Source organism: Marmota monax, unplaced genomic scaffold (assembly GCF_021218885.2).
Source record: "Marmota monax isolate L192 unplaced genomic scaffold, Marmota_monax_Labrador192_F-V1.1 WCK01_AAM20220418_F8-fsc00001, whole genome shotgun sequence".
In the NCBI taxonomy this organism is placed as follows: domain Eukaryota; kingdom Metazoa; phylum Chordata; class Mammalia; order Rodentia; family Sciuridae; genus Marmota; species Marmota monax.
In genome coordinates, this window is record NW_026693777.1 from 46682083 (window position 1) to 46705550 (window position 23468).

At 42.2% G+C, this 23468-nt stretch overlaps 1 protein-coding gene across 1 annotated transcript in view; it reads left to right on the forward strand.

Moving 5' to 3' along the window:
* Sord (sorbitol dehydrogenase) overlaps positions 1-22685 on the forward strand; it is a 35533-nt gene extending 12848 nt beyond the window's left edge. Inside the window, exons 2-9 of the mRNA XM_046461003.2 lie at positions 769-802; positions 4815-4979; positions 9137-9296; positions 14427-14545; positions 15946-16011; positions 17089-17264; positions 20241-20362; positions 21289-22685. Coding sequence (XP_046316959.1) covers positions 769-802; positions 4815-4979; positions 9137-9296; positions 14427-14545; positions 15946-16011; positions 17089-17264; positions 20241-20362; positions 21289-21454 — 1008 coding nt within the window. The 3' untranslated portion in view covers positions 21455-22685. The remainder of the gene's footprint in view (positions 1-768; positions 803-4814; positions 4980-9136; positions 9297-14426; positions 14546-15945; positions 16012-17088; positions 17265-20240; positions 20363-21288) is intronic.
* The last annotated feature ends 783 nt before the right edge of the window (positions 22686-23468 follow it).

Consider the following 23468-nt stretch of genomic DNA (forward strand, 5'->3'; position numbering starts at 1 on the left):
TCCCAAGAGGCCTCTAAAACTCTACCCAGGAGGTTTGGAAGATAGAGTACCAGTTATCAGTCTGTGTGCTAATATAAAGGGAAAGGGGTGGCAGCATAGACATTCTCCTGTCTTGAGATAACAGTCCTCACATGCACCTGCTAGAAATGCTCTCATCCTTTCCTTATAGGAGTTTGCCAGAAACAAACTTATATCTAAGAATGTGTTTTTCCAGGATAGATGATTCTGATATGGAAAGCAGATCCAGAGACCCAGAAGCAGCCCAGATTTCTTTTATGCCTGAGGGCACATCTAGTAGACTTTTTTCTTAGTCCTGGGCAAGTTGGGTGGGTGGATGAGGTCATAAATTAAAGTCAGCTCTTCCTGGGCCTGAAGTTCTCTAGCAGAATTGGGCCTTTGGCTTTAGGGCAGTTGGCAGTTTCCCTGGGAGGGAACCCAGCATCGGAACAGTATCCCATCCTGTGACATGACACTGGTGACAGCCAGTGTGGTTCTCTGTAAGATTGTGAACATATGATGTATGCCATTGTTTGGATCATTTGCTCTGTTAGAAAAGTGGTGAAGAGCTGGGTAGGTTTTTCTAGCCTGCCATTCGATGAGCCCTTCAGTATACACCTACAGCCCGGCAGCAGTATGGTCTGAGCTTACATTAATTTTGTGAAGACTAAATGAAACTCCACTTTAACTTTTTAATAATGGAAAGTGTTCATAAGGTAAAGTTATTATTCAAGCTAAATGACTTTTTCTTTTTCTTTTTTCTTTTTTTAGGAGAACTATCCCATTCCTGAACCAGGCCCGAATGGTAGGTCCTTGCAAAACTGAACTGGTATTTTTTTCCTATTGTTTATGTTGGAGACATGTGCCTTATTTCCCTGCCCCACTTTTTTCCTAAATTTATTACTTTTGCCTTCATTAAAAACAAACCAAAGACTATGCATTTGTTAGGCTGAGAACCTAGTCTGTTTTCTACAATATGACTAGATGGGTAGGTTTATCTTGACTGCTACATTAAATAAAAGAAACATTAACAGAACTAGAAAAAAATTATATTAGCTGGGCATGGTGGTACACACCTGTAATATCCGCGATATAGGAGGCTGAGACAGAAGGATCACAAGTTCAAGGCCAGCCTCATCAACCTAGGAAGGCCCTAAGCAACTTAGCAAGACCTTGTCTCAAAATAAAAAATAAAAAGATCTAGGATGTAACTCGGTAGTAAAGTGCCCCTGCATTCAATCCCCAGTATCAAAAAGTAAATAAATATGTAAAGAAAATTAAAATTTACTGAATCATATTACTGACTTGTCTCAGGGAGTTTTTGATGCAAAGTGCATGAACCCAAGGCAGAATTGTTCCTCTTTTGACTTAATGACCAATTACCCTATCTACCACGTTAGTATTGCCAAATCATGTCTTAACGCTAGCCCAAACATTGAAAAGCAGTCTACAGAACTTGATCATTAGCAAAGAGAGCATCTTGCTAGTATTCCCATGAAGGCCAGTGGAGCAGTCTAAGCCTGTCAGGTGGCTGGGGGAGGGGTTGCAAGGAGCCCTGCCCCCTGCCTAAATCAACCAAGTACTGAAAGTGAGCACACTGGGGCAGGGCTCCGGCACCTTTGCTCTACTCCTTGCAGGCCTCTCAGTGGGTGAGCCCTCAGGGTGAGCTGACACATTTCCTGGTGTGGCGTCTACCTGGGGTGGTCATGCCGCCCAGTTGCCTAGGGAAGATCCCTGCTGATTGTTTTCTAATCTCCCCCATCTCCAGAATCCTACTTCTTTATAATCGGCAGGACCCTGAAGTAACTGGGAATCGTGGGCTAGAGTATCTATAGATGGGTCATATCCAGCCAATTAGGCCCCCTTTCCATTTGTCCTTGATGAGTTGGGATGTCCTCCCCCACCCTGCCACACCTCATCCCAGAACTGCAGCCTCTGTGTGAACATCAGATTGAAGGCAGCTTTCCTGGTGGCTCTAGAGGTTTGCTACTCAAAGGTCGGTTGAATTTATTGACTTTCAGTGATAAGATACAGTCAATAGTTCTTTCTATCAGTGTTTAGCAAGTGATGTATTTTCAGGGTTTATAGAGTCACACCAAGATACCATGTTCAGAGAAGTGAAGGAGGCACCTCTCTGTGTCCTGATATGTTGGTATTGATATGTTGGTTCCACAGGTGGCCAAACAAGGGCCATACATCTTGCATTCAGAAGAATCCCAGTATAGCTTCTCTCTGAATCTTTCCTCATTTTCTTGTCTCTTGTTATGCTTGAATTGGAAATGGGAAAGAACATATTTTAGTGAGCACCCTAGCAAGTCAGATCTAATCTCTTGCTACAAATTGGTGACTTCAAAAGAGAAAACTCTAAGATAGTTATCCTAATTCAAATGTTTCCCTAATTTTTGGGGGGTGGGGGGTGAGTATTGGCGATTGAACCAAGGGGCACTTAACTATTGAGCCACATGCCCAGTCTTTTTTATTTATTTTATATTTTGTACTGGGACGGAACCCAGGGGTACTTAACCACTGGACCACATCCTCAGCCCTCTTTTTCATATTTTATTTTGAGACAGAATTTTGCTAAGTTGCTAGGACCGCTCTAAGTTGCTAAGGCTAGCCTCGAATTTGTGATCCTTCTGCCTTAACTTCCTGAGTTGCTGGGATTACAGGTGTGTACCACCACATCTGGCTTCCCTACCTTTGATCTCAGAATTCACCCTGCTATTTCTTTCTCTGTTCATGAAAACCAAAGATGAAGAATGTTCTTGAGCCACATCTGCTGGATTTTGCCAATAGTTTTTTTGTCAACTTGGCTAGAGTATGGTGCCCAGTTGTTTGGTTGGTTAAACACCAGTCCAGATGTTGCTGTAAAGGTATTTTTTAGGTATATTTAACATCAGTAAGACCAGATTGTTCCCCACAATGTGGGTGGAACTTACCCACTCTCAAGAGTAAAGACTGGGCTTTCTTTCTTTTATTTTTAATATATATTTTAAAATATATATTTAAAATATATATTTTATATTTATATATATTTTTAAATATATATTTTAAAATATATAAATATATGTGTCAGCTCATCTCAAGGTGAGCTGACACATTTCCTGGTGTGGCGTCTAGCTGGGGTGGTCATGCCACCCAGTTGCCTAGGGAAGATCCCTGCTGATTGTTTTCTAATCTCTCCCATCTCCAGAATGGGAAAAAAATTATATTAAACTTGGAAAACTGACAACAACAAGATAGTGTTGGTCTCTACACATGTGAACCTTACCTTCCATAAGTTGACATAGTTTGTGGCAAGGGCAGTGTGTAAAGTGTCTGAAAGCATAGCAGAGCTTTAGGGTCTCGGTCTTTCTAAGGCAGAGCTTTTTCTCGGGAGATATTTGTAATGTGGTCAGCTCAGTCAGACCAAGTCTGTAATCCTTTAGTGCTTATTTCAGCAGAGAGGCTCAGTAGTATCATTATCTTAAACTTGGAAAACTGACAACAAGGATACCACCAAATCCCACTTTGTTTAAACCCTTGGAGGGAAATGCCTTTTGAAGTCTTTGGATGATTTAAGTAAAGCTGCGGCTTTTTAGAAAACAAGAAACATGAGGAACTCAGTCTGATAGCTCACCATGGATTGCCAAACTGAGATTCTGTCAGGCTTATTCTTTTGGATAAATAAGAATCAGATAGAGTAGTAATTGTCTGGAAACAGTTACCTCCTGAAAAACAGTTTGTTCTTTTAAGAAGTTGGCACATTTCTTCCTCCTAATAATATCTTATTTACACTGTGATTATTGGTTGGGGTTCTCCAGACAAACAGAACAAATAAGATATGAATGTATGTATATGTATGAGTGTATATATAGAGGTGGGGGAAAGGGAGAAGAAGAGGGAATTTTATTTTAAAGAATTGGCTCATGTGATTGTGGGTGTGGGGACTGACAAGTTTGAAGTTCGCAGGGCAGGGCAGCAGACTACAAACTCAGGCAGGTTTCTTCTTCCTCTTCCCCTTTCTCCTCCTTTTCCTTCTTCTCCCCATCTCCTCCTCCTTATCCTCCTCTTCTTCCCCCTCCCTTCCTCTTTCCTCCTTCCTTCTTCTTCCTTTGCAGTACTGGGGGCTGAACTCAAGGCCTTGCATTTGTAAGGAAGGTGCTCTACCATGAGCTACAGTCTCAGCCTTTTCAATTTTGAGTTGGAGTCCTGCTAAGTTGCCCAAGCTCCCCAGCTCAGGCAGGTTTCTATGTTGCAATCTTGAGGAGAATTCTTTTCCTTTAAGAAACTCCAGGGGCTGGGGTTGTGGCTCAGTGGTGGAGTGCTCGTCTAGTGCGGTGAGGCACTGGGTTTGATTCTCAGCACCACATAAAAATAAAATAAAGTTATTGTGTCCACCTATAACTAAAATATATATATATTAAAAATAAAAGAAAGAAAGCCCAGTCTTTACTCTTGAGAGTGGGTGAGTTCCACCCACATTATGGAGAACAATCTGGTCTTCTCAAAATTTACTGATGTTAAATATACCTAAAAAATACCTTTACAGCAACATCTGGACTGGTGTTTAACTAACCAAACAACTGGGCACCATACCGTAGCCAAGCTGACACATAAAATCACCCATCACATACAGTTCACTTGTTCTCTGGAAACTCTTCTATCTTGCCAGACTTAATCAGGATTGCTATTCAGCTTGTTTTCCTCTGTGGTCTAAATTTTGTACCTGGACCCAGCCTATCTTTTATCCAGAGAGAAATCATTAGGGCTCTTCAAAGTGATACTGGGGTTGTTTTTTTCCCTCACTTTTTTCTTCTTCTCCTTTCTCTTATCAGAAGTGCTGTTGAAGATGCATTCTGTTGGAATCTGCGGCTCAGATGTCCACTACTGGCAGCATGGTCGAATTGGGGATTTTATTGTGAAAAAGCCAATGGTGCTGGGGCATGAAGCTTCAGGAACAGTTGTAAAAGTGGGATCATTGGTAAAGCACCTAAAACCAGGTCAGCAAAATCCTTCAGCTAACTGATACATGTATTCATTCCACATAATATTTGTGTGTGCTTCCTCTCAACCAGGCACTCTGTTAAGCACTGAGCACAGCAATGAACAAGATAGTGTTGGTCTCTACACATGTGAACCTTACCTTCCATAGCAGGAGACAAACCTGGACAGACAAACAGGTCCTTTGTGGCAGTGTGTTAAGGGCAGTGGAAGAGAATGCAGGGTGTAATCAGCATGTCTTACCTAGACCTCTGGCTCCTTTGGAAAAGATGCAGTTTACCCAATACCTGAAGCCAAGTGAGAAATAAACCAGATAAAGGGATAGAGAAAATGTTCCAGGAACAAAAGCCACAAACTACCTCCGTGTGCTTAGAATCAAGGCTTTAGATAGAATCTTTGATTTTTTGAAAAAAAAATATGCCTTTTAGTTGTGGATGAACCTTTATTTTTATTTATTTATTTTTATGTGGTGCTAAGAATTGAACCCAGTGCCTCACACATGCTAGGCAAACCCTCTACCACTGAGCCACAACCTCAGGCCCAGGAATCTGTGATTTTTATTGGAGGATTGGGAAATAACCAATATTTTCCCTAGATTTGCTTAATTCATTCTGCCTGAGGGGAGGAATTTTTAGCTGTGGCAGACTATGTTGTTCCCTTACCAGTGAACTAAATCTGAATTGTCTTGACGTACCCGGTTGTTAGCTTTAACTTTCCTTTGCTAACAATGTCATTATGTCCTGGAGATGATGTCAGATCACTTGGAGGAAGACAGTGGTTAGCAGTATGTGCCATCTTGTGTTAGTCATAAGAGCCTCTAAGCCACATGGAAGGGGATTGGCAAGATCAGAAATTATACATGTGTCCCACTTAGCATTCTTAGGACAGGGCCTCCCTTCATCATTAGTGGAAGCTGAGGAAACTGTAGTGTTACAGGGTTTTCCTAAAGTTGAAAGTCCATAAATTCCAACAATCTCTGATGACTGGTTCTTATGAGACCAGGTATCTAAATGTAAGTTAAAGCATGGAATGGTGTCTGCTAAATGTAAATTCTAACAAGTGTTTAGTCCAGGTCCAGTCTTGTGCCAGGTGCTTTAAGAGAGATAAGAAAAGAAAATATATGATCCCTAGATGCTTAGATCTAGTTAGGGAGACCAGACCTTAGGACTTATACCAGTACCAACAAGTAGAGAACAAGACTCTGGCCCTAGAAGTCAAAGGGCAATTGCTATAAGCAGAGGTGGTTGAAGAAGGTGCCTGGAGGAGATAGGTCTTGGAGCTGGACATATGATAGTAACAATAATAAGAAGGTCAGAATTTTTGATTTGCTATTCATTAATCTCCAAGTTAAACATTTAGAGACAATTATTTATTTCATTCTTGAAACGAGTCTATGAGGTAGGCATTATTTTGCTTATTAGTAGATGAAGAAATTGGAGCTTGGTTTTTGTCCCAGTGTCAAACACTGGTTAGTCTCAGAGCTGAAATTCCCACCCTGTTCTTTCTGACCCTAGAGCAAGTACTCAGAACCATCAGGCTGCCCAGCATCTTTAGATTTGAAGAAGATTTTGTATTTGAGTCAGTGAAGAGGTCATAAAATAATATTCTGGTTAAGAGGAACAGAACAATGAGATTACAGAGGCTATAGTAACTAACCTGTCTGGGTTGCTTATATGTCTCTTTTTCTCAGAGCAGTTGTTTTTGGTTGGGGAGTTAGTGGAGATGATAAAATTGCATAGTTTTTATCAAAGTTCCTCTTTAAAAAAACACCATACAACTGTGAATTGTATTATTATAATGTAAAATAATTATAGTAATATAAATTATTACTGTAATAATTTATTCAGTAATAAAATTGAACAATATAAAACTACACCTAATCATGGAAAATCTTGAATGTCAAGTTGGAGACATCACCCTTAATGGTATAATTTGCCAAAAGTTCACTGGGCAGCAGAGAAAGTATAGGGAGTCAGAGAGGGAGAAGGAAGAGACGTACAGGTGAGGAATGCATTATAGTGGTCTCAAGGGATTTCTGTGAGTACTTTTTTTTTTTAGAATACAAAGCTTTTATTTAAAATGATTCATGAGCTAATTTTTCCCTCCAGGGTTGCTATACCACTGAGTACTTTATTGTAAGCCCTTTTTATTTTTTATTATAAGATAGTGTCTCACTAGTTGCTAAGACTATGATTGCAGGCATGTGCCGCTGCACCTTGCTCATATGCTAATTTTGATTTCAAGTTCTAATCAACTAATCCTAAGAGAAGAAAACTACTCATTGAATATTTCTTAATAGTTGTTTACATAATGTAAACTGATAAATCTAAGGCATGAAAATATTTCTAATTCATATATAATCTAACTATCTTTTTTTAAAATATCTTTATTTTATTTATTTATTTATTTTTTAATGTGGTGCTGAGGATTGAACCCAGGGCCTCACATTGCTAGGCAAGCGCTCTACCACTGAGCCACAACCCCAGCCCCCTAATCTAACTATCTTATAGTTTGAAATTCCTCTGCAATAATGCCAGTTCAGATAATTATAATAATGATAAATACAATAAAAATAAGTGTCCTACTATTATATATTACTGTCACTATTATTATCATCACTGCTACTAACGAATACCAGATGTTTAATAGGATCTACACTATTCCATGGATACATTGTGTTGTGTTCCCGGCGACTTAAATACTCAGGGGTCACTCCAGGGAAACTGAAATAATTGGGCTGCATGAAATAACCACACAAGAGAAAGAAGTACCTTTTTCTTTGGGGGTACTGTGACGGCTCCTCTGACCTTAAGGGTCTGCAGAAAGAAAGAGAGAGCACTGGCTGACCCCTTTTATTGAGGAGAAGCCATTCAAATGAGGCAAGGAGTCAGGTTTCAAGGGGCTGAGTCTAGCTTCATGATGTCTGTTGTCAGCAGGTTGACTGACATCTAGGAAGGCCACACCCAAAGGCAGAATAAGAGAAGGAGACACACAAAGGGCGTTTCCATGGAACATTCAATTCCAAATAGGGCAAGGTGTAATATCACAAAGGAACAGGTGAGCATAGCTACCTGACTACCAGGTGAGCGGGGCTACGTCTATGATTACCTAGGGAACCAGATCACAAGGTGACCGACAATACCACACCCATCAAAAGGGAAGACAAACGCTGGTCACGCTGATCACGTGCTATGTTGGCTGCCCGCAAGATGGAACACAGAAAGACAGCAGATAGCTATTCAGAGAGAAGATTGATGGCTGGAGGAGAGATGGGTAGATGCAATGGGAGAGTGGATAGATAAATACAGGACAAAGTGAACATAGCTAAATGCTTCTTGAAGAACCTAGGTAGAAGGTATCTGGATATTTACTTAAACAATTCTTTGAACATTGATGTATGTCTCAAATTTTTCATAATAAAAATATAGGGGGGATAAAGCAATTGGAGAGCAGTTCTTGGGCTAGGTTTCCAAGCAGGATAATGAGACATAAAAATATGACAGACTAGCTATTCACCAGCCTTGAATATATTACCCTCTATTGTACAGTCTGGGCCTCTACAGGTCCTTGGCCCTCACAGTTCTGCCAACCAGGAATCAGTTGACTCCTAATTATTGTATAAACACAACCATGCTGAACATAAAACAGGCTATAATTATAATTCTTGTCTTTGTAGAGGTCTTGTCCTGTGTTTTCAAAACAAGTGAAGAAAAAATGTCTGCATGTTCCATGCACTAGCTGCCCCTTTCACAGTGGATTTGAGGGGGAAGCCAGACCTGGTTTGCCTTAGATATAGGACTGGTTCTGTGTTTCCCAAGCTGGAAAGTGGCTTGTGGAGCTGGAGAGGCAGGTTGGCTTGTCACAAGGCAGGCCAAACCAGTCTTTGGAGAAGTGGGCTGGCTCTTTCCTCCCAGAATATGAACCTTTGCTGCATCCTGTGTTCCTTTTGGAAACACTAGCAGGCTCCGCCTGTCTAGGGTACCCTGGGTCCCCAAGGAGGAGGGTGGCTCCTTAGGCTAGATTCTTGCATTTGGCATCAGCCTAGGAGCTGGCATGCCTTCACCATATCTCTATCCTGTTCTTGTTTTCAAAGGTTGGAAAACAAGAAGCCAAGGAGGGGTCAGGTGACAGGGTGCCACCATATTTTCCTCTCCAGGTGATCGTGTTGCTATTGAGCCTGGGGCTCCCCGAGAAAATGATGAGTTCTGCAAGATTGGCAGATACAATCTGTCACCATCTATCTTCTTCTGTGCCACACCCCCTGATGATGGGAACCTCTGCCGATTCTACAAGCACAATGCTGACTTCTGCTACAAGTGAGTGCTCACCATCCAGCTGTGCCATTTGGGACCTCTTTCCCTTTGTTTTTTTAGTGCTCTTTCTTCTAGTTTCCTGTGGTGATTTCAGCTCAAATTCTAAACATGGGGCATTTCCCTGGCAGGCGTGCCCTTCTTGGTGGTACTGATGAAGGGACTAAAATTGACTCACAGTAATTGGTTTATCATCTTTTAGTTTGGAGCAAAAATAGAAAATTGCAACTCAAATCACTTGAGCCCTATAATCATCTTGGAGAGAACTTGCCATCATCCATCCTTCATTTTGGTTTCTTCTACAGCCACCAGAAAGGGAAACTATAACAGTGACCTTGACAACAACAGCAAACAGTGACAGTGAGGCTTACTGAGGAGGTGTAGTGTGGTGCCAGGGCTTGAGTCTTGGCATCCTGGATGCAGGCCCTCCTTGTGAGTGACTTTGGGGAGATGACTTAACCTTCCCCTGCTTCACTTTTTAATCACCAGAAGACTAAAGAGGGCAGTGCATGTAAAGCCACATCTACTATTACCACATGCCTGCCTTTATGCTAATAAGTGCTTTATATGTGAATCTTATTTAACCTTCCCAGGAGTAATGGTGAGGTGGACACTGTTTTGCACTTTTTTTAAGTATATTTTTTTAAGTTGTTGATAGACCTTTTTTTATTTATTGAACCCAGTGCCTCACATATGCCAAGCAAGTAAGCTGTTTTGCACTTTTTACACAAGCGTTTACTGAGGCAGAAGAAGGCTAATAGATTCAGGTATAGAGCAGAGCCAGGAGGCAGACATCCCTATGCCCTGTGTCTACTACTCTACTACAACTCATGCCTGAAATAGTTTTGAGTTAAGAAGCTGTGTTCTAGAGAAACAAGGTGTTGCACAGTCCTAATGAGTTTCTGCTTTGGAGCTCTGGGGTGCTGATGGCCTCCTCTTCCTCTGACCTGACCCAAGTATGTTTTCCTTCTATCCCAGCCTGGCCCCATTGGTGGCTGTCAGCCAATATAGGGCTTGTCCAATGGAAACCGCGTGCCAGTCCCAGGGGCAGTCTAACAGATCTGAGTTTTTCTAGTGCTCACTGGAAGCCTTGAGAGGAGTTGTAGGCCAGAGACCTTGTGATGAGTTTAAGTCAACACCTGGCTTACTTCAGAAGAAAGCAGGTTTTTGTGGGCCGAGTTCACCTATCAGCAAGTGGTTCCTGAATCAGCCTGTCTTTTCCTGGGCCCTTTCCAAATCAAGGTGTACACAGTGTTTTCATGGAAGGAGGAAGAACATAGTGGTAAAGCTCAAGACTAACCACTAGTCTCTGCCATTTACTCACTGTGTGACCTCAAGCAAGTTCTTTAAATTTTATAATCTCAATATCATTGGCGTAAAATGGACATTATAATAGTATCATTCTCACGGAACAGTTGATAAGATTTAATGAGAAGGAAATAGTAGGTACCCAGCACAAAGCCTGGTGCTCAATAAATGACACCAAGGTATGTCTTAGCCATGGTCTTGTGGTCTGGGGGACAGAGGTATAGGATTAGGTCTGAGAAGGGAGCCTTGTGCTGGGGATAGGGTGGTGGTAGTTTGTAGAGAATAGTGTGTGGTAGTGAGGGGGTTCTGGTTAGTAGTGGCAATAGGAGGGTTGAAGAAGGTCTCTGGGTGTCATGTACAGCTCACCTCTCCTCTCCTCTGACCCTAGCATAGCCCTGGGCCCTAGTCTGCTTCATGCTCCCTAGTCTGCTTCATGCTCCCTCTTGGCTTCTTGATCATCCTTTAACCACTTTTGTCTGTTCCCCAAACACTATTGTAAAATCATCAAACTGCCTTGCTATTTATTCTCTGGTGTTTATAAAGTCCAGAAAAGTTAGGGCTAGAAAGGAACTTGGAGTTCTGTCATTCCCATTCCCTGTCAGTTCCCACTGGACAATATCAGGGAGGGAAGACCCAGTGACCTTCCCATGGTCAATGGCAGAGGGGCTAGCCCCAGCACTCCTCATGCCTTCTGTGTTTTTGCCTCCATGCCAAGAGGTTTTCTCATATAGTTGGCTGTGTTGGGTACAGGTATGAGGAGGCAGCTTCTATCTGATGGGTAGAACTCTTAATCAACCAGGTGACAGTCTAACTCACCACCATTCCCATCCATACCTCCACCCACTTTTCTTTGGTGTTTTTTGTTTTTGTTATTGGTCCCCCCCCCACCCCACCCTCTTCCTGTAGTACTGGGTGTTGAACCCACTGAGTACATCCCCAACCTTATTTATTTATTTATTTATTTATTTGACATAGGGTCTTGCTAAGTTGCTGAGGCTGGCCTTGAACTTCCAACCTCCTGCCTCAGCCTCCTGGGTAGCTGGGATTACAGGTATGCGCCACCATGCCCTGCTCTTTGATGTTCTTATTCCAAGGGAAGTCAGAGACAAGATACCAGGAGCACTCAGTTTAGAGCCATTCTGAGCTCTGTGGGAGGCCCAGCTGTGAGGAGGCAAACTATTGTGTCTGAGAGTGTGGAGTGGGATTCCTTAAAAGGGTTTAAGAGTCTTTATTATTTCATTATAAACCTTTTTCCTTTATATGGAATCAGCACCTGTAGGGTGAGTAGGGTTTGAACAGCAGTCAGAATGAGAATGAGTTGGAGTGGGGGAAATTATGTGAGAGAAGCAGAGGGGAGGGAAGGGGGAGAAGCCAGCTGAACATAGGCCTTGTGATTTATTCTGTCAAGGACTGGTAACAATAACAAAAAGACTGTGGAGATGAACATAATGTTGGGCTACCATGTTGATTTTCTGTTTATAAGTTGAAGGTTTTCATGTTTCTCTGTGTAGAGATTTTGAGGGCATTAGGTAAATACTGGACAATGATGAATTAGCAAAAATTAGCTATTAGCCATAGAACTGCTTGTACCAAGAGGGAGCTGATGTGGGCCAGGCAGAAGGTGTGGAATCAGGACACTGGTTCAAGTCTTGATTAGAACCAACCTTGTAACCTTGGGCAAGTCTCTTAATGTCATTGAGCTTCAGTTTCCTCTAATGTAAAATAAGGATAAAAAGAAAGCCTGTCCTTCCTGCCTGACAGGGTTATCCTGTGGATTAGATGAGATAATGGACGAGAAAACTGTCTAATCCGTAAAGCCTTTTGCAAATGTTTGCTGTCTATATCAGTGGGATTGTTGATGAGGTGGAGATGCCAGTGGATTCAGAAGTGAAAACCAAGAACCCAGTGGTGAAAGTGATATAGCATTTAATCAGCTATGTGGAACAGGCCCTGTTCCCTTCTTAACCACTCCTGGGACAGCCAGGCAGCTGCTGTCACCAGATGTGGTTTTTCTGGAATGGGGACAAGTACCAGAATGATGCCCACTGTTAAGTCACTGATCTTCGAAGCTGCTGATAGTTGAGATTGTTTGCTAAAGTGAAGCATGACACATGGAAAGTTTGAAAAGATGATGAGATGCTGGAATGTTGGCTATGTTAACCCCTTGTTAAATGAACTTCTATTAATGACAACCACTCCATACCTTAGCTTGAGTAGCACATTACAAAATAATATGGAGTTAGGTGCAGTGGCACAAGCTAATAATCCCAGTGTCTTGAAAGGCTGAGGTAGGAAGATCACAATTTCAAGGCCAGGGCCAGGGATGCATCCCAGTGGTAGAGTGCCATTGAGTTCAATCCTCAGTACTGCAAAAACAAACCAATAAATAAACAAAATCACAATGTGGGTTGGGGGTGTAGCTCAGTGGTAGAGCACTTGCCTAGCATGCACAAAACCCTGAGTTCAATCCCTAGCACCACAAAAGGCAAACAAATTAAAGCATGGTGTGATCACATTCACTGAAGTGATTTCTCCAAAGAAAATCATTTTCATAGGGGAAAGAATAAAATGGGTTCTGGAATCAGACATTACTTCTAATTGGAATTTTGTGAGCTCCTCATTATCTTTGGACCTTTGGGACAAGTCATTTAACCCTTTAAACTCAGTTTCCTGAAAATGGAAATAGTAGTACCCACTACAGAACTGTTCTGAGATTGAAATGAGTGAATGTGTGTAAAGTGCTTAATGTATTGCTCTACACATTAATAAGTGCTCAATGTTAGCTATTGTTACTGTTGTAGTGACATTGGACATATACAATATAATTTTTTTACTTTATAAATTTTTAAATTTGTTTTAATTAGTTATACATGGCAGTAGGATTCATTTATACACTTTGCAATATCATACATAAATGGGGTATAAGTTCTCATTTTTCTGATTGTACTTATTGTAGAATCACATCAGTCATGCAGTCATATATGTAATAAGGTAATAATGTCTGTTTCATTGTACTATCCCTCTTCTCCCTATCCCCTCCCCTCCCTTCACTCCCCTCTACCTAATCTAAAATAACTCTGTTTTTCCTTACACTGCCCCCGCTTATTGTGAGTTAGCATCCACATATCAGAAAAAATATTCAGCCTTTGGTTTTTTGGCATTGGCTTATTTTGCTTGGCATGATATTCTCCAACTTATTTATTGGCAAATGCCATAATTTCATTCTTCTTTAAAGCTGAGTAATATTCCACCGTGTATGTGTACCACATTTTCTTTATCCATTCTTCTATTGAAGGGCACCTGGGTTGGTTCCATAGTTTAGCTATTGTGAATTCAGCTGCTATAAACATTGACGTGGCCATGTCACTATAGTATGCTGATTTTAAGTTCTTTGGGTATAAACCCAGGAGTGGGATAGTTGGGTCAAATGGTGATTCCATTCCAAGTTTTCTGAGGAATCTCCATACTGCTTTCCATAGTGGTTGCATCAATTTGCAGTCCTTTTTCTCTACATCCTCACCAACATTAATTTTGCCTCTATTCTTGATGATTGCCATTCTGAGTGGAGTAAGATGAAATCTTAGAGTGATTTTGATTTATATTTCTCTAATTGCTAGAGATGTTGAACATTTTTTCATATATTTATTGATTGATTGTATTTCTTTTTCTATGAAGTGTTTTTAGTTCTTTAGCCCATTTATTGGTTGGGTTATTTGTATTTTTGGTGTTAAGTTTTTTGAGTTCTTTAGATATCCTAGAGATTAATGCTATTGTTGCTATTATACTTAACCTAGAAGATCTAACTGTGCATGTTGAATGACTCCTCAGGCTTCCTGACAATGTCACCTTTGAGGAAGGGGCCTTGATTGAGCCACTCTCTGTGGGAATTTATGCCTGCCAGCGAGGTGGAATCTCCTTGGGGAAGAAAGTCTTTGTGTGTGGAGCTGGTAAGAAACAGTTGACACTTTATTATGGATGCAGTGACTGAGGATATGGGGACCCCTTGTCCATCTTATTCCCCTTCCAAAGGCTGGGATTAGTTCTAGAATCTTTATGAGTAGGGTAGGATTATAGTGTTTCATTCCCTCAGTGACTAGCACTTTGTGGAATAACTAAAATGTCTGCAGACATGATAATAATTAGATTTCCTAGGCAACATAACCCTTTTATTCATTTTAAGAATGAATTCTGGGGCTGGGGTTGTGGCTCAGTGGTAGAGCACTTGCCTAGGATGTGCAAGGTACTGGGTTTTGTTCTCAGTACTACATAAAAATAAATAAATAAAATAAAGGTATTGTGTCTAACTACAACTAAAAAAAAGTATTAAAAAAAGAATGAATTCTACTGGGCATTGTGGCACACATCTGTAATCCCAGCAGCTTGGGAGGCTGAGGCACAAGAATTGCAAATTCAAAGCTAACCACAGCAAAAGCCAGGAACTTAGCAACTCATTGATACCCTGTCTCTAAAATAAAAATACAAAATAGGGCAGGGGATGAGGTTCAGTGGCCTAGTGCCCCTGAGTTCAAGCCCTGGTATCCACCCCAAAAATGAATTCAATGATTGTTTTTGAACCTGTGACAAACCTAGGAAAATGCTTTTGATATTGAAGGAAAGGATAAGTTTTGGAACTTTGGAGTCACACTAGAAAAGTGATGGCCAAGCCCCATCCATGAACTGTGAATGCAGAAGTGAATGAATGTATTTTTTTTTTCCTAGGGGAGCTCATAAAGTTGGTTTCAAGGGTGTGTACAAAACATGAACCCAAAAGATATTCTTTTTTGCTCCATTTTGTGGTTCTAGATTTTATATTAAAGCCACAGTGTCACCTAATACGTAGATTCTGTGGCGAAACAGGTGATTTGGGGCTAGTTCTTGGATACCTGAATATCCTGAAGATGGTCAATCCAGAAAGCCACCCCACTTAAGGATTCCCTCCAGAGGATCCTTGGAGGACACCCAGAAAGGGTATTTCTCATGGGGAAACATGATGATTTCTTATGAAGTTTAGGGTAGGAAAACATCTGAACCTTCTGGTTCTAATTTGCTGAAAAAGTATAAATCCTCTGGGTCTTTGAATTTATCTTCAAGCAATGCCCCAGTATAAGTGGAAAATTTATAGTGCTGAGTTATAAGAAAATCAAGTAGAACCTAGTGCTAGGAGCATGTTTCATGTAGAGAACATTTACCTCTGCATTCACAAACAGTTGTTAAGGTCTTAATATGTGCCAGGTGCTGGGCTAAATGCTAGCAACACAAAAGATGCAATTCTTGGCCATGGCCTGGGCAAGGGAATGAGCTGATATATAATAATACACAAACTTCTCCCTTTTTCTGTTTTGCTTAGGGCCAATTGGGCTGGTCACTTTGATCGTGGCCAAGGCAATGGGAGCAGCTAAAGTTGTAGTGACTGGTAAGATTTTCTTAAAATCTCCTTGAGGGTGAAACAGCTGGACCCACAGTTTAGGGCAGAGGCATGAGATACATTCCCTTCCTGTGTTGGTCTATTTCCTGTTTCTGTAAAAATAAAATAAATACTGGAGACTGGGTACTTTTAAAGAAGAGGTTTATTTAGCTTACCATTTGGAGGTTGAAAGTCCAAGATTGGGTAGCCCCATTAGTTTGGCCTCTGGTGAGGGCCCCTGGGCCCATAGCATCACAGTGGCTGGAGCATGTGTGAAAGAGATCATATGATGAGACAGGAGACCAGAGAGATTCAAAGGTCAGACTCACTACTTTAAGGAGAATTAACTCACTCTGCAAGACCAGCATTAATCCCTTCTGTTGGCAGCACTCCCAAGGACCTAATTACCTTGTACTAGGTCCCACCTCCAAACTACTGTGTAGGATACCAAGCCTCTGGCACATGAACTTTTCAGGGACAAACCACATCTAAACAATGGGTTCTGATTCTAAGGGGGCTCCTTCTTTCTCTGGGTTTTAGGATTGAAAAGTCTACGTAGGTATGACCAACTCAGGATGGAGCCTTTTGTGAAAGGAGGGAGTAGCTACTCTGGAGAAGAGGTTGTGTCTCTTTCTGTGTGGACCTCCTATTTCCCTCTCAGTTCTAAAAGGAAACTTAGCTCTTGGTCTGTTTGGCCAAGCTTAGGAGATCAAGAGGATGTATTTGTATTGGGGAGTTGGTGGTGTGCATCATATACCCATCCATCCATATGTACTGCATACATAAGGTTTTGTGTGCGTGTGTGTGTATGTAAAAAGTATGAAAATGTGTGTAGCTGTGTGGTATGTGTGGGGCTTTGTGAAGATGTAGAAGGGTGTTGATTATGTGTCTTGTGTGAGAAGGAATTTATGAACGTGTGTGTGTATGTGTGTGTATGCGCACGTGTGTGTGTGTGTGTGTTAGTGCAGCAGTGTGTAGGGGTCAGAAGCACCACTCACTACACTGGAGCTTGCACTTCTGTTTTATTTTTTTTTCTAATCAGTCATTTGATTTCTCAGTTTAAAAGAAACTTTTGCTCATCTTTAGATCTGTCGGCCTCTCGGCTGTCCAAAGCCAAGGAAGTCGGGGCTGATTTCACTCTTCAGGTCTCCAAGGAGAGCCCTCAGGAAATCGCCAGTAAAATAGAAAATCTACTGGGGTGCAAGCCAGCTGTCACCATTGAGTGCACAGGGGCAGAGTCCTGCATCCAGACGGGCATCTATGTGAGTGGACTGCGAGCGACAAACTGTCGGGCTGCTTTGGGGAATCAGCGTAGGGCAGTGAAGGGAGCAGAAGTGAGAAGTCCCACTGTCAGGATTCTCCACCCACTGGCTGTTTGACCCCCAAGCAGAATTGATTAGTCTCTCAGCATTTTGTTTTCTTGTCTGGAATGCAGAGATAGTAACTCTTATCATGGAGTCACAGGGTGCCCAACTCAATGACAGACACACATGAATGATGTTAGTAGCTTGCAGCTTTAGAATGGAGTTGCCTTCAAGGTCATTTCGTGGTCATTAAGGTACCCTCTTGGTAAAACCATCAACAGGAGGAACAGCTAGTCATGTCTTAGTTGTGTGGTAAATCCCTATCTTGTTTTATTGAGGAAAACTGTACTTTCGGGTCACTGATACAAAGTGACAGCCATTGATTAAGTTAGTCACAAAGGTGAGGTGAATTTTCAGGGCCATAGTGGCTAGTGTTGTGCTATTTCCTAGAACTGGAACGTATAAGCTGCATATGTCTGATATGCTCCTTGAGGACCCACCCCATCAGCAATTCATGGAAACTGACAAGCGTTGTAGGTAAGGGGAGGGAGGAGCAATGACAGATCAGAGTATGAGGAAAAAGGGAGAAAGAGAATAACTTCTAGATTCCAAATCTTACTGTATGCCAGGTCCTCTTCTGGGTACTTTATATACATGAGGCCTAATCTGTGCAATAGCTCTGAAAATCATTTATCATTTTATGTGGAGAGGGTCCTGTAGACTTTGCTTCAAGCATATGACTGTAAGTGGCTGAGTCAGGTTCAAGCACATCCTGCCTGCTCCAGGGCCTAAGCTTCCCCTATCCTGCCCTGCTGCTCAGGAGAGGAAGGGAAAGAGTAGATGAGCAAATGTGCTAGGATGGGAGGGCCTAGGCTGGGGAGGGCAGCAGGCCAGGGACCCCTGCCCCCACCTTCCAGAGTGCTTCCTCCCAATAGTGTGGGCTTCTGCCTTCCTTCTGAGTCACACAAGGTTACTTTGCAGCATGTGAGATATTCTGGGTAAACTCACACCTACAGCTATGGCATACCCTCAGGCCCAGCATCCTGGAAGAGCTACCTAGCCCTCCTCCTACCAAAATGCCCAGTGGCATTGGGGGCTAAGGACATAGTAGAAGGAAGGAGCAAGTAGCATTTTACCCTGTCCTGAGTTACAACTGGAATGAGCTAGCCCTCTGTTCACTGGTATAGACAGGTTGCCATATGGGAAAGGGCAAAGAGAATCTAAAACTCAGATGATGGGATGTGTGTCATCTCCATTTGTTGCCAGTGGGGGCCTGTCTGCCAGGCTACTTGAGGTTGGCATGGAGATGAATGTAATCCTATGGCCTTACCAGGCCTGAAGAGATGTCTGATCTAGGGAGTAGCACCAAATATAGACATACCTGAGCATCACTTTCCTGCGCAGGTGATAACTGCATGGTGTTTGGGAGGAGGTATGGCATTATGCCTTGGGGTAGAATTAATGTCACCTTGGTCCAGACATCACACCCACAGCAGAGTGGTCAGGTAGTCTGAGCATTCCTTGACCTATGATCAGCAATTGCTGGACCCTGGCATCCTGGAGTGGCTAGTTTGTGGTAGAGAATTGCTGATGGGGAAGAAGTTTTCCTGGAAAATTTCTCAGTCAATAGCTTTTGTGGCTTACCCACAACTTTGACCCCTTTCTCCCATATTCCAATGTGAACAGCAGCATCTTCCTGATTCATGTATGTTCCCTGGTGGCTTGTAAGTAATTCTGTGTATCAATAAAAACACAAAACAGCCAAATGTTGAGACCACACTAGCTGAGCACTGTGATTGTTACACACAAGAGACTGGCTGAGAGGACAAGTCCAACTCAGAAGCTGCAGTGCTAGGAGTCAGTGCACATGGCTGCAACCTAGAGCCCTACCTTTGCTCCTGACATTGCAAGCCTCTCTTCATGGTGTATCCTTCCCCTCCAAGAGTGGATTGGGCCATGCGCCTTTGTGTAATTCTGTTTATCACTTAGAATAGTTCTGGTAAGTGCTTGTTGCTCCTTCTGACTATCATGAAAACTTAACCGTGAATGGGTTGTCCATTTTTCTGTCTCTCACAATATAGAGCACAGTGATCCCCAGAAAGCTCTGGAGGAGGCACAATACTCACGTGGAGTTACATGAAAATTGTCAGGAGAAATTCTGCCACCTCTGACCCTCCTTTGAGTGGTCCAGGGAGTATGTTACTAGAATCTATAATTCCGTGTCCTTAGCAGAGCACTCATTTTCCAGATAAATATTCAGGGAAGACCAAATCCATTATGGCTGGGACTATTGGGATGAATGCCTCTGGAACAAAAACATTTCTGCAAACCTGCTTGTAGGAAGATGCTTTTAAACTTTATAATTCCAAAAGCCCATTTGTACAGTAGCTGGTAGTTTTTTACTGTTGGTGAGGTCAGAGGGTTGTTGCTTAGAGGTGTATGAAAGGCCTACCTTGTGGAGGGGTGGTCTGCAGGAAGAGCAAGTGTCAAGACATGGAAATCGGGCTGGGATTGTGGCTCAGTGGGAGAGCGTTTGCCTGTGAAGTGTGAGGCACTGGGTTAGATCCTCAGCACCACATAAAAATAAATAAATAAATAGAGAAATAGATAAATAAAATAAAGATATTGTATCCATCTACAACTAAAAAATTAAAAAAAAATACTGATGCTAGTATTTGGTGCTGTATTTATAAAGCTTTGTAAGATGTTCTCTTGGTCAAGTGTAGTATTTCAGGTTATTTAAAGATGATAATGTTTGCTTTGTTGAGTTTTTTTCTCATGTTCTGCAGCATAGCAGGACTTATATTCTCTGAAATTTTTTGATATTCACCTGATGCAGTCAGAAGACATTTGTGTGACAATAGTGTGTTAACATAAATTGTATATCCACATTCTCTTACCTTCTGAGTTTTCCTGGTTTTACTTTCTCTTCAGGCCACTCGTTCTGGTGGGACTCTGGTACTTGTGGGAATGGGCTCTGAGATGACCACTGTACCCTTAGTGCATGCAGCCATCCGAGAGGTGGATATCAAGGGCGTATTTCGATATTGCAACACGTGAGTATGTTGTGGGTAAGCCGGGGTGGCCAGCTGCCAGCAATACTGGGGCAGGCCCCACACTGACTCTGGGACCTGTTTATTCATGAGGGGCACTCCCTGACCACACTGACTGCTGTGTGATATGATAGAGATCCAAAGAGAGAACATGTACTTCTCAAACAGAGGGAGGGACATACAGGGAGGGGATTTTGAAGCATGCTCTTATTAGATGTCTGCCACTCATCATCCAGCCCTCTCTTTTCTTTTTTCTTATGAGACCAGACCTCCATTTTCCCTCTTTAATGGGAAGAAGGAGAGAGAGAGAGAGAGAGAGAGAGAGAGAGAGAGAGAGAGAGAGAGAGAGAGAGAGAGAGAAAAGAAATCAAGTCCCTTTGCCCTCATTTCTGAATTCCAGGGCCCATCCTGGGGAACTAGAGGGCCTTAATTCACCTCACCCTTGTTCCTCACCTTCAGCCTTTCCCCTTTGAGGGCCCACTGTCTGGGACATCCTGCTCTAGCAATGTCCCTTACTCCCAGCTTAAGAATCTATAATTCCATACCTTCAGCTAAGTACCATTTTTCCAATAAGCTCTGCCAACCTGAACTGGCAATGGTGTGACTTGATTATCCTGAACTGCCTCCTTGAGGCCTGCTGCCTTTTTGTAGCGGCCTCTATAGTCTTTCTCATTCAGCCTAAGGAATTCTAGGTTTCATGGTAGGCATTGCAAAATGAGGGAATAGGAGGTAAGGAAGCAATTGGAAACAGTCTTTATGCCTGCAAATTACAAGCCACAAAGTCATTTCCTGTTGTTGGTCTGTAAAACTGGCCTTGCTGAAGCACAGCGCTAGAAAGAAATATGGCCAAGTAGTTCTTACGCTTGATACCTTTGGGAACCTGGTCTTTTGTTTCTGAAGGTTGAATGTAATGCTTGTATCTTTTACAGGTGGCCAATGGCGATTTCGATGCTTGAGTCCAAGTCTGTGAATGTAAAGCCTTTAGTCACCCATAGGTTTCCTCTGGAGAAAGCCATGGAGGCCTTTGAAACATCCAAAAAGGGATTGGGGATAAAAGTCATGCTTAAGTGTGACCCCAATGACCAGAATCCCTGATGTGAATTAAGCTGTACCCTCATCCCCCTCTCAGCATCTCAGGGCTAAATGGCTGGGGAGGGATCTGCCTTGAATGCAGAACTTTGTTTCAAATGGTAAGAATAATTAAAATAATTCATTATAAAGAGAGAGTCTTATAGAGGAGTTCGTGTGCCTTAAAGACACAAATAGGGATGGTTTTGGGAAACTTGTAGCCAGAATGACCTGCTCATGCTGAACAAAGTTCAGCAAGTAAAGCAGAGCTTAACAAGCAGCCGCTGAGAACTCTCCTTCTATCCTGGCCTTCTTTGGGTAAGGAGACAAATATGGAGACAAATATGACTGGCTGGGGGATGGGAGCTGAGTTATGAAGAGACAACTTTATCAAGACGTACCCAGCCCCAAGGCTGATTTTCAGGGTCTGGGTTGAGAGTTATCAGCAGTTGTAGTTCAGAGCACAATTCCCTGTGGTTTGACAATAAAAGGAGAATAAGAAAAGAGACTATAACTTCCTGGATCTAGTGTAATTTTTAACCAACCACATGAATAAAATAAAATCTCATGTGAGGTCAAACCAGCTTGCATTCCCCAAATGTAGAACTAGTGAGAACACATCTCAGCTCTACAGATTGCCTCTACAACTCCTGAGAATCTTGTCATTCCATTTGCAAGGTAGAGAACTACCTTCACAACTCTCTCCACCCCTATCCTGAGGTATGGTGCCTGTCACTAGGCAACCAGGAGGCTCCCACCTAAAGACAGTGGCAGGAAGTCCTTAAATTCGGACCAGCCCAGGAGGATTTGGCCAGCACACCTGACTGCCTGATTTCCCTACCCCATAGCCTTAGCCTCCCCTCCTAGGCTCACTGAATGATGATTATTAGACAATTCCATTAATTCTGATTGTTGTAGACAGAAAACTTACCTCTTCTCATAGCCAATTAAGGCTCTTGTCTCTTCCCATCTATTGGAAGGATATCTCCAAACTTGTCTTATTTTAGTCATGGAGTTTTTCTGTATATGGTTTGAATCCAAATCGCAACATGTTTCCTTGTGATTTTGAGATTATTAATCAAGGGTAAGGCTATAGTAATAGCTATGACAACTGCAGCCTTTTTCCCCCCTTGCTTCAGTGGTGGGTGAAGGGAGAGTCTGAAGATGCTTGAGTTTTCTTATATCCAGGGAAGGCCATGGCCAATGCCTGTAATTCCTCAAACTGGTTCAGGTAATAAATTCTGTTGCTGATATGTGACTCCTGCTGTCATTTATGCCTCTTTAAGGAAGAGTGGACTTAGATTGCCTGTTGAACAGAAGGAATAATCCCAGGACTTTTCCAGAGGACACATTTTCTGCACTAAATACAATTACATTGACTGCTGGAAATTTGCATAAATCTTCTATAATCCTCACAGCAAACCAAATGTATAATGACTATTTACAGATAAGGAAATAGAGAAAAGTAATTTGATTAAGGTCACACACTGCTTTTCTTTTATCAGAAGAAGGGAGGGATGGGGAGACTTCTGTGCACACACACTTAGCAGCCACGCAGCCCAACCCACTTGCACTTCCTTCTCTTATTTCTACATAGTTGGGGCCAGACTTGCCACTTGTCTTCTCTTAAAACTCTCCTTCCAGCTTAGTGGTGCCCAAAGTTTCTTTAATGTGAAATGAGATGGAAGACTCATCAATGAGATGGAAGACTTTCTAGATGGAAGACTTCTAATAGAAATTACTCTTGAATGGGGCAGATTTCATTTTGTTAAATTCACAAGTAGCTGATATTGTTCTGATTATGGCGGGATGGAGGGAGGACACTGAACCTGAAAAGGATTTCAGAGCTGCAGAGGGGACAGCAGGAAAGGTAGCATCAGCAAGGACAAAGACATATCACTTTTTCCATAGTTGTGTTTGAGCCTGATCTTCTAAGCCAATGTCTATCAATGTCAACATCATCTCCATTTTCTGGTCTCTTAGGTGGGCTTCAGGATGCCTGTGCAATTATAAAGAGCAAATGGGCCAATTGAAAATAGCA